General features: G+C 38.1%; 1 protein-coding gene across 1 annotated transcript; it reads right to left on the bottom strand.

The window, feature by feature from the left end:
• Positions 1-598: 598 nt before the first annotated feature.
• Positions 599-3927, bottom strand: c1ql2 (complement component 1, q subcomponent-like 2). Its single transcript, XM_058787383.1, has 2 exons — positions 3125-3927; positions 599-1969 (listed from the first exon to the last, which is right to left on the bottom strand). The coding sequence occupies exons 1-2, from the start codon at positions 3692-3694 to the stop codon at positions 1790-1792; spliced, it is 750 nt and encodes a 249-aa protein (XP_058643366.1). The 5' UTR covers positions 3695-3927; the 3' UTR covers positions 599-1789.
• Positions 3928-12126: the final 8199 nt, after the last annotated feature.

Genomic DNA, 12126 nt, shown 5'->3' with positions numbered 1-12126 from the left:
TTTCTTTCACTCTGTAACTACCAGCTGTGCCTCCTTACACGATCACGAGGATCAGATCGCACTTACACACACACGCATGGACTAATAAAAGCTTATTAAGGCCCAAGTTCTTCCATAACTTCTCTCCGAACTGTCACACTGTCATGATGGGTGGTCGGTCAAATACTTCAAACAAATAATCCAAGACAAAACCAGAATAATTCAGGTGTTTTCCGGATTCATTTGAATTCATGGGTTGTGTGAACTATCATACAATTTGGCTCTTTTGTCAAAGCCTGTAAATCTTTAGGGTTTAGAGGGCCTGGCAGACAGAGATGTGTTTTCCACAAATCAATCTAGGCAAACAAATCAAACCAGATTAGTAGAGTCCTAGAAAGACAAGCACCGGGGCGTTTAATTGCTGTAAGTGGGTGTTGGAAGATTAGTCTGATATTCAAACCTGTGGCTATTTATAAACCAGAAGACATGTTTATGTTTCATATTACTGTTCTTCCTCATGCTGGATCTTGATTGCAGTGTGTAACCAGGCATTTATGCAGGCTCATTATATATAAAGCCAAGCATCGAATGGATTAAAAGACACTTTGTTGTTGTTTGAGGATGTTTATTAACTTTCTATCTATTTGAATTAGAACGTAAAACATCTGAATGTACAGGCACCAATTACCAATCAAAAAGCACACCAGATAAACGCAGTTTGTTTTTCTGAATAGTGTCAGTTGTTGGAATTTTGGTCAATTTTATACATGGACTTTATTTGGTTGATCACACTAGACATCATTTTCTCTTTCAGAATTATCTCCCTCTCTCTTTTGCGGTTGAATGTTTGGCATGCTCATTGTATTAGGTGTGTTATCACTGAAGGTCTCAGAAGAAACTGTGTGAGGTCAAACGTCAAGTCCCAGAGTTCATTTAAAAAAATACACACACAAGCATGTTATTTAAATACAAACTGAACATGCACTATAATTCTCCATTGCTCAGCCATAGGTTTAAAATAAAAACATTTGCAGTTGAGCTTAAATTGGGTGCTTAAAGGGATAATTCAGCCAAATATATATAAAAAGATCCCTTTGTCTCACCCTCAGGTCATTCCAAATCTGATGACTTCTTTGTAGATCACAGGTAAAGATATTTTGAAGAATGTTGTGGGTCCAAACAACTTTGAACCACACTGACTTTCATCGTTATGGGAAGAAAAAGCTGGGACATTTGACAAAATATATCTTTTTGGGTTACACAGACAAAAGAAAGTCATACAGGTTTGGAACAACATGAGTGAGCAAATGATGACAGAATGTCCATTTTTGGGTGAACTATCCATTTAGGTTTTCCAAGGAGCTGAAATGCTTAACTGTTCTTGTCCAGATTTAGACCAAATTATGCTTGTCCATATCTACATGAAGCCAATTTATCTAACACCAGAAACTGTATCACAGTAGGGGCCACTAGGGGCTCATAAATGCGGGAAAATAATTTCATTTGAGTAAAAATCACCCGGAGAACAATTACAGATATGCTAATAATCATTTAAATGTTGTATCCTCATCACCATCCTGTGCGTAATTAACACTTTTCATTTAATTGGGTATAATAGCCAAACACAAGACATCATTAAACAGAAATGGACAAATTCAGACAACATATTCTCACACTGGCGCTGAGTTCAGATGACCCTTATATTCCCAACGACACTACAGACAGGAATGACAATGGAGTTCCGAGAGCGTGTGCCGCGCGGAGAGAGGAGATTCATTAACAGTCAGCTTGAGACTAAGCAGGTGGCAGCTCAGTCTGGATACAGAATGAAACCAGAAAATGTACTGTATTTGTTGTTGTTTCCTCCGTGCGCCTTTCCGCCGTCGAGTTTGACATAAATCTCGTCGCCAGAGTCCAGGTGCAGCACGACACTGTTGCTTGCGTAGTCGTAGTTCTGATCGGCGTCTTGCGCGATGGCGCTCGCCCGAACCTGTTCAAATAAACGCAGAATGTCATTCAGTGCCACTGAATTCGCAGCACATAGCCTGTGTTTTAGAAATAAAACGTCTCTTAAATTAAGGGATCTTCACTGATGAAAAAATAAATAAATAATAATAATAATAATGATGATGATAAAAGTTTAGTTTTGTTTTAATATTTGTGAATAAGGAGAAATCACACTTTTAATCACCTGTTGTTTTGCTAGTATAGAGAAAGATATCAAGAAAGACATTACAATAATGATTAAATAATAGCCCACGTTATTTGTTGATTATTACTGTTATACTTATTTTAATACATCATACATGCATTCACCTCCCTAGGCAGCAACAACTGTTGTTTTTTGTTTTTATGCACAATATGCCTATGCGTTCGACGGCTTCTTATCTCATAATACAAATCGTATTTTATTGTATACGATGCATAGCCTTTTGATGAATTATTTATCATCATACATTTTATCCAGTGCGATTCAGAGCTTTTGCCTTCAGCGCCAGTGGCAAATCAAAGAAAACAGACAATAAGGCCTTTTTGTCTGCTTAGACCACTTTTCAGCTTTTGATATATAAAATAACAGAGCATGTCTGAATACGGTCACATCCAAAGAGTTCTTCAAATGCATCTGTTGTGGATCTTGTTTAATACGCAATTACCACTCCATGCGCAATTACTTGACAGTCGATGCATTTGGATCGTATCAAAGTAATCGTATAAAACTAATTTGGAATTTTGTTTGATCAGTGTGCCACGTATTCAATGACTTGAAGTGACTTTTTCAATTATTGCCGTTCTGGACGAAAGCGCGCGCAACCCTTCTCTTTCTGTTTATCTGATGTGGAAATCTAGAATAAAGCGATAAGTAATGACTGCACATCTGTTTTATTGATGTCCGAATTAGACAGCGATGACGATTTTGCTGTTACTTACAAAGCAACACAGCGCGCTGTGTCTAACGTTTGTGCGGAACGCTGTTTAAAAACACGGCTGAAATGTAGCTATTGCTATACTATCTAAAATGTTCTTTGAGACCCTCCATATTTTTTTTTTCCTCCTCATGAGCCCCCTTTGGGTGACTCAAGTCTCAATTAGCCTTAATTCGCATCACGTGTTTACTGTTTTGCTCTTGTAAACGTAGTAGAAATACCTGTCCGTTTTTACAGAGGTCGGCCCACATGCTTGTTCCGTCCCCTCCGCGCATCAGCACATGGTAGGTGAAGTAGTAAATCCCCGATACCTGACAGGTAAACTTGCCAGTAGTGGGATCATAGTGATTTCCCACATTTGTCACAACATCATCAAACCGGAGCACCTCGTAGCCTTCGTGGGGGTTCTTGAGACCCACATAAAACGCGATCTTGATGTTCCCCAACGCTGGACCAACGTCTCCAGTCTCAGTCCTCGCCGTTCCCGATGTGATGCCGGTAAATCCAGGTCTGCCGGAGTCTCCAGGTGGTCCTCTTGGACCAGGTGGACCCGGTTCGCCAGGTGGACCCCTGGGTCCCGGTTTTCCCGGACGGCCAGGTTCGCCTCTAGTCCCTTGAGCGAAAGATGGTGGGATGGCACTGAGATCCTGCATCACCTCCAGCGCCGTGGCGCTCGGTTTGGGGTTGTACGGATCACAGATCATCCGACAAGTGCCCATCATTTCGTAGTGCGCTGAAACCGCGGAGGTCTGGATCAGAAGCGGAATTGCGATGACCAGCGCCACGATCATGACGATGCCCACGACCGCGCCAATTATTCGCTTGCTGTGGAGCACCCGGGAAGCTCGCGCTAAAAAGTCCGGCTCGTTTTTGGAGGAAATGGTGACACGCGAACTGGAAAGTATGGCAAGGGGGGGAAAAAAACTCTCTTTCCTTTAAATGTATATAAAAATACACACACTCCCCACCAACACAGAAATGTGCCGTACCTCCTTCTCGTGACCTCTGGCAGAATAGCACTGTCTGTGCCAGAGTTGTCAGAGAAACTATTGGCTGTGGCACGTGCGCCGGAGCGCGAGGCGGAGCGGTGAATGTTGAGCGCAGAGAGAGAAGACGCGCTGACTGACGTAGCAACGCGGTTGCAGTTTGGATGAACGATGCTGCGATGATAATATCTCTTCTAAAGCTATAAATAATAGAACGATCCGAGCGTAACAACACATAGCCTATGTTCTTTTTCAACAGAATTGGTTTTAAACCAATTTCTCTATACACACTTGTAATTGTGTTAATTGACATTCATAACAAGTTTTAGTTAAGCTCTTGTTTCAGTTCTGTGGAGAATGCTGTAGTTCTTCGTTCAACACTCTTTCCATGCTGATGGTGTCTGCCCACCATCATTTAGTCAGCATAACTGAGGTGGAGACTGCACCAACCTCTTAGCCTTTAGCACATGCCAACATGTTGATAAAACACTGCAGATGCACTTTCCTGTGTATTTTCATTTTTTATTAAATTTTTTTTTTTGCACTATGGACACTGATGTTCATGCAAATACACTGGTAACCTTAAATGGCAACATATAAATTAACTGGTTTTATTGAAGTCAAACTTACTATTACAGAAAATATCACTCAAATATCCTAAATGCATTAATTAATGCCAGCAAAAGTAATTTTCATGGGTTAAACCTGATATAAATAGCTCTTTGAAATAACAATTACATCTGAACAGTTTTTTACTGTATACTATGATACATATGGTAATCATTCACTGCATAGTATAAATCAAAGCATCATGGCACTATAGCTCTTTTGGAAAGTAATTAATGTAATACTTGCAACAAAGCTTCCTTATAATAATCGTACTGCTTAACATTGGATACAATTTGATACATTTTACACTACTTGTATTACTGATGACAAATAGCCGATACAGGTAATGGTTTTGTGCAACTTACCCTTTTAGTGCACTGTCAGTGTAACAAATATAGTATAAATTACTGTGGAAGAAAATGAAAAGGCAGTTTGCTATTTACGTTTTTACTAAATATAAATCTGAGCTTGAACATGATATTTAACATTCCCTATATGCAATTTTAAATATAGATAACAGAAAAAAATCGAATTTGTTTTTTTACACACATGGAAGACAGGCATAATAATACAAAATCTGTTTTTAATATAAAAAGCAGCTTACTAAATATGAAAACAGTTATTTCATAGTAGCAAAGACTGACAGGCCTGTAATGTCAGACACCACTTCAGTATATAATATAATATAATATAATATAATATAATATAATATAATATAATATAATATAATATAATATAATATAATATAATATAATATGCGACCCTGGACCACAATACCAGTCTTAAGTCGCTGGGGTATATTTGTAGCAATAGCCAAAAATACATTGTATGGGTCAAAATTATAATTTTTTCTTTTATGTCAAAAATCATTAGGATATTAAGTAAAGATCATGTTCCATGAAGATATTTTGTAAATTTCTTACCGTATATATATCAAAACTTAATTTTTGATTAGTAATATGCATTGCTAAGAACTTCATTTTGACAACTTTAAAGGCAATTTTCTCAATATTTTGATTTTTGCACCCTCAGATTCCAGATTTTCAAATAGTTGTATCTCAGCCAAATATTGTCCGATCCTAACAAACCATACAACAATGGAAAGCTTGTCTATTCAGCTTTCAATTGATGTACAAATCTCAATTTTGAAAAATTGACACTTAAGACTGGTTTTGTGGTCCATAATATAATATAATATAATATAATATAATATAATATAATATAATATAATATAATATAATATAATATAATATAATATAATATAATATAATATAATATAATATAAGCAAAAAGCTCTGCTTAGGTAATTTTTTATGCATTTGAGTTGTTTTTTTTTGCCTGGAAAATGTTGTTTATGCATATGTACGCCTCTCTCCATATGGTGACTGTCTTTCCACCAGAATTTAGTTGGCATTACTAACAAAAAAGTACCAAAATATTATGATCTCTATAGAACATGCACCAGTGTAGCACCAGCCCATGATGGTGGTAAATGTACCATGCATCCTAAATTATTAAATAACTCCAGTAGTGATTCTCGTTTTGAGATAAAGTGATAATTCCGTCAATGGTACAGAATGAGTTTGAGTAGGTTGATCTGTGTTTCACAGGTGCATCATCAGAAGAGAATAAGCAGAGGCAGTGATGAGGGCGAATTCAGAAGGCAGTGAGCTGTTCTATTACACTATGGTGGGAGTAAGTGTTTTACCTCAGGCCTTATCTAAAACTTGAGCCCTCTTACAAGGGTTCTGCCTGGAAAACATGTGACATGTAAGAGTGAGAGTCTCGCTATTCTATTTCTGCTATGCTATTTCTGCTATGCTATTTGCGCTCTTGTTTTTCTTTAAATATGGGGAAAAGTTCACGTTTGTGGATGAATATATGTGCCAGCTTATTCCTGACTGTTTTTGTCTGTGTGTGTCATTGTTAGTGTGTCTTTGTGTTTAAACTTATCTGCTCACTGGGCTGCTAGATGTGGGTCTGACTGCTGTGACTCAGTCTTGCGTCTGTGACAGAGACCACGACCATGAATAAACTGACACACACGCATTCCCTCTCTCTTCACACACACACACACACACACACACACACACACACACACACACACACACAGCCATGAATATATTAGACCTTGCACACATCCACTCATAAATAAACCTGTGCTCACACACTCACTCACTCTCTCTCTCACACACACACACACACACACACACACTTAGACACACACAGACATTTCTGTTCTGTTACCAATCACTCATAGTGTTAAAAGAGGCATCAGCCGGAAATGTGATTGTGCTTGCTGAGAACTTAAATGATATGTAGAAAACAGGAGAGTGGGGTGAGATGAGCCACCCCCTTTACACTCTAAAATAAAATTCAGTGGAACTATTAAAACAGCTGCAAGATAATAAATGCATGATTGCAACTTACAAGTTAACCATACTAATTTGTTGATTTAATTGGACCTTTTACAGTTTTTTTTCAATTGCTAACAAGCATTGTTCAATACTGAAGCCACATTTTCAAAACTGTTCACACATTCAGCGATACAGAAGTCTATGCGGACCAAACTGTGAATCATTTTTTCATTGCTTTCAGGCAAAATGCATGCAATAACCACATTTTTCAAAATCCACAAACACTTTTGTCATACATACTCCACAGCTTGCAAAACACTACACATTTTCAGCACATTTGCAGATGCTATAACACACTGCTTTCAAAACTGATAAAAGCACATTCAAATCAGAACGATGGCAAACTGTCCATTTCTGCAGGAATTATATTGAAATATAAAATCTTAGCAGAATATTTATTATTAAATTGAATAATAATTATTCCAAACACAACTAAATGCAATTTCAACTGAAAGACGAGCCAGATGTCCTATTTTTAGTCTTTTCTTCTTCTTCTTCTTCTTCCTTCTTTCTTTCTTTCTTTTTGGTTATCTTTTGATAAATGGATGGTTTCGGAATTATTTTGTTTGTAAACATGGATCAGGGAAGACACATTGGTGGGGAAAAAAGAGTGGCAGAGACAGGGAGGACTAGAACCCTCACAGTACTGAACATCCATCCATCTATTCCATACAATTCTCCTAGCACTTTTTTCTATGTAGGATCAGGAGGCTGGAGCCTTTCCGGGATCATAAGCAGGAAAACCCTCTGGACGGATGTCCAGTCCATCACACACATTCATATTCACACTCACTACAGTCTCCAGTTCACCTGTCCTGTATGCCTCTGGATTGTGGGAGAAACCCAGAGGAAACCAACGTCAACATGGAGAGAACATACAGACTCCACACAGAAAGACTGCTGGAGCAGCTGGGAATCAAATACTGCACATTCAGCACCTCATTACACTAGACTGATGGTGTTTTGTTTTGTTTTTTTTTTGGTAATTATTGCTTCAATATTTTTTTATGTATATTTTCTCAACTTTTTATATTTATTTTTGTGTGTTTTTCTTTTTCACAAGTGAATTTTGTATGCGTAATTTTTTCACAAGTAACTGCTGATGAGTTTTTGTTTTTGGTATATAAAGAAATATGGGTGACATGCTGCTTTTCTCATTCATTCTGTGTAATCTAAACCACACTGCTTATATGAGCAATGACTCCACTAATTCTATAGTGACAAGTAATATTTTACTTGTTCATTACAGTTTTTTTCAACTGCTTACACACAAAATCTTCACTTGTCACACAATTTCTGAAAGATGCAAAACTATACACTAATTCTCGGCCTTTGACTCAATCCTCATAAAACTCTTTTTGCAAAACATAAAACACAATTCTCTATGTAACACAAAAATCTATCAGGAAATAATATAATGGCAAAGGTTTTTGCAAATGTTTTTAGATGTGTGTTTGTGATATTTTAAATGCAGTGCTTTATTTTCCAAGAGATGTGAGGCACTTTGCGTGTGCAATTCTTGGATTAGTGTGTAAAGTTTTGAAAATGTTTGTAAGCAGTTTTAAAAAACTGTAAAATCACTTGCTAAATATGTTGCATTTTGCATGTGCTATGCTTGCTGTTCATTTGAATGGAAATACAGGTGCTGGTCATATAATTAGAATATCATCAAAAAGTTGATTTATTTCACTAATTCCATTCAAAAAGTGAAACTTGTATATTATATTCATTCATTACACACAGACTGATATATTTCAAATGTTTATTTCTTTTAATTTTGATGATTAGAGCTTACAGCTCATGAAAGTCAAAAATCAGTATCTCAAAATATTAGAATATTTACATTTGAGTTTGAATAAATGACCATCCCTACAGTATAAATTCTGGGTATCTCTTGTTCTTTGAAACCACAATAATGGGGAAGACTGCTGACTTGGCAATGATCCAGAAGACGAACATTGACACCCTCCACAAAGAGGGTAAGTCACAGAAGGTCATTACTGAAAGGTGTGGCTGTTTACAGAGTGCTGTATCAAAGCATATTAAATGCAAAGTTGACTGGAAGGAAGAATTTGGGTAGGAAAAGGTGCACAAGCAACAGGGATGACCGCAAGCTTGAGAATACAGTCAAGCAAAGCCGATTCAAACACTTGGGAGAGCTTCACAAGGAGAGAACTGAAGCTGGAGTCAGTGCATCAAGAGTCACCATGCTCAGACGTCTTCAGGAACAGGGCTACCAAGCCACTTCTGAACCAGAGACAACGTCAGAAGCATCTTACCTGGGCTGTGGAGAAAAAGAACTGGACTGTTGCTCAGTGGTCCAAAGTCCTCTTTTCAGATGAAAGTAAATTTTACATTTCATTTGGAAATCAAGGTCCCAGAGTCTGAAGGAAGAGTGGAGAGGCACAGAATCCATGTTGCTTGAAGTCCAGTGTGAAGTTTCCACAGTCAGTGATGATTTGGGCTGCCATGTCATCTGCTGGTTTCGTCCACTGTGTTTTCTGATGTCCACAGTCAACGCAGCTATCTACCAGGAAATTTTAGAGCACTTCATGCTTCCTTCTGTTGACAAGCTTTATGGAGATGCTGATTTCATTTTCCAGCAGGACTTGGCACCTGCCCACACTGCCAAAGGTACCAAAAGCTGGTTCAATGACCATAGTGTTACTGTGCTTGATTGGCCAGCAAACTCGCCTGACCTGAACCCCATAGAGAATCTATGGGGTATTGTCAAGAGGAAGATGAGAGACACCAGACCCAACAATGCAGATGAGCTGAAGGCCACTATCAGAGCAACCTGGGCTCTCATAACACCTGAGCAGTGCCACAGACTGATCGACTCCATGCCACGCCGCATTGCTGCAGTAATTCAGGCAAAAGGAGCCCCAACTAAGTATTGAGTGCTGTACATGCTCATACTTTTCATTTTCATACTTTTCAGTTGGCCAAGATTTCTAAAAATGCTTTCTTTGTATTGGTCTTAAGTAATATTCTAATATTTTGAGATACTGATTTTTGACTTTCATGAGCTGTAAGCTCTAATCATCAAAATTAAAAGAAATAAACATTTGAAATATATCAGACTGTGTGTAATGAATGAATATAATATATAAGTTTCACTTTTTGAATGGAATTAGTGAAATAAATCAACTTTTTGATGATATTCTAATTATATGACCAGCACCTGTAGATACAATTAATTGGTTCCAGGGCCACCATTCAACTTTATGAAAATTTATGTTTATGCTAATGTCATTAATTACTCACCCTTATGTTGTTCCAAACCGGAAGACCTTCGTTCATCTTCAGAACACAAATTAAAATATTTTTGATGAGTTCTGAGAGCTCTCTGATCCTCCATAGACAGCAACGCAACTGCAATGTTCCCAGGTCCAGAAACGTAGCAAGGAGACCGGGCAATCAGCATAATCAGGGTTGTTCAGAATTCACACGCTTTATCCTGAACGTAAACAACACTTATTACTTTGATTATGTTCTGGTGTACTCTCAAAAATGGTGGAAGACGGTAACTCTGGGACAAGAATTGTTGAATAAATTATGTTATTATTGTTTTCATTGTGCACAAAACATATTCTCATAGCTTTGTAAAATCACGGTTGAACCACTGATGTCACGTGGACTATTTTACCAATGTTCTTGCTATGTTTCTGGAACATTGCAGTTGTGTTGCTGTCTATGGAGAGTCAAAGAGCTCTCAGAATTCATCAAAAATATCTTCATTTGTGTTCTGAAGATGAACGAAGGTCTTCCGGGTTTGGAATAACATGAGGGTGAGTAATTAATGACAGAACTTTAATTTTTTTGGGTGAATTAACCCTTTAAGTTCCTCTTACTCAAATGTGGTTTGTTGGTTGAACAATTTCATTAGAAGTTCTCCAAACTCCAAAAGACTGTTGCAAACCTTTTTGTTTTTATAGTGTATATATGAAACTATAAGCACATTTTTGTTACGGAGTGTCTATTTACACTATGAACAAATAGCCTGTCTTGTTGGCTATTTACGATAACTCCGCCCACTAAGGTGTGATTGAGTTAGTCAACACTAAAAAAAGACTCTAATTTAGCATCGGTTTCAGTGGCGTAGATGGTAGGACGCATGCTTTTTGACGTGATCGACCCAAGTTCGAGCCCTTTTGCATCAGAAAGGCATTTATTTTAAATAAAAATGAAGAAAATAATCAAAAAGTTGAAAATAAGAGTATCGGATAGGGTAGGTGTAGTGAGGGCTTTATTGTCCCAATAAGGTGGCATCCATTTAATAATTTGAATTAAAACTATAATTTACACTCAATACGTTATTATTGTGTACTGTTTTATAATGTACTACAATACTGAGGTGCAGATAATTGCCACTATTTGCAATAAGTAGTATAAATAGCAGAAAATCTTGCTATTTTAACATAGTGTAAATAGCATATCTTTAAAAAATACTGCTATTTTCACTTGGTGTAAATAGAATCCATTGCTATTTGCACTTAGTGTACATAGCGTCCATCTCTATTTACACTTAGTGTAAATAGTAAATATCGCAAAAAAAAAAAAAAATGCTATTTGCACTGAGTGTAAATAGCATCTAATTGCTATTTACACTGAGTGTAAATAGCATCTATCGCTGTTTACACCATAGGTGCCATAGAATGCATTGATACAATATTTTAAATTGTTCTCTGATATTTACGTAGAAGGTGGCTGTCACGTGTCTGTTTCTGTTTGGTTCAGTTTTGCCCTTATTTAGTATTTCCTGTCCTCGTTTAGTTAATCATTGCTCATTTAGATCACCTGTTTTGTATGAGGGGGCCCCGCGGCGAACAGACCAGCCAGCGCTCATGGATATGGCGCTACCCCCGGAGTTCTTGGCTACTGTCCTCACCCCAGAGGCTGCTCCAGAAAGCCCTCTTTCGTCTCCTTCGTCTCCGCTGGTTCCGTCCAGCCTTTCTCCATCTCCTGAGTCTCCTTCACCTTCGCTGGTCCCGTCCAGCTCCTCATCGTCTCTTGAGCCTCCTTCGTCCCCTGTGGCAGTCAGCTCCACTCCTCGCCCTCCAGTGCGTCTCAAGTGTCCGCTCCTCCAGAGGGTCCCCCAGAGCTCCTAAGTCTCCCCAGGAATTTTTTTTTGAGGGGCCATATGCCAGTGGCCAGGCCAAGGCCATGGAGTCTCCTGATCCGCCATGGCCTCCTGAGTCTCCTGATCCA

The sequence above is a fragment of the Onychostoma macrolepis genome, chromosome 09 (genome assembly GCF_012432095.1).
Source record: "Onychostoma macrolepis isolate SWU-2019 chromosome 09, ASM1243209v1, whole genome shotgun sequence".
Classification (NCBI taxonomy): Eukaryota; Metazoa; Chordata; class Actinopteri; order Cypriniformes; family Cyprinidae; genus Onychostoma; species Onychostoma macrolepis.
The sequence above is the reverse complement of the archived record's forward strand: the minus strand, read 5'-3'. Positions and strand labels throughout refer to the sequence as shown.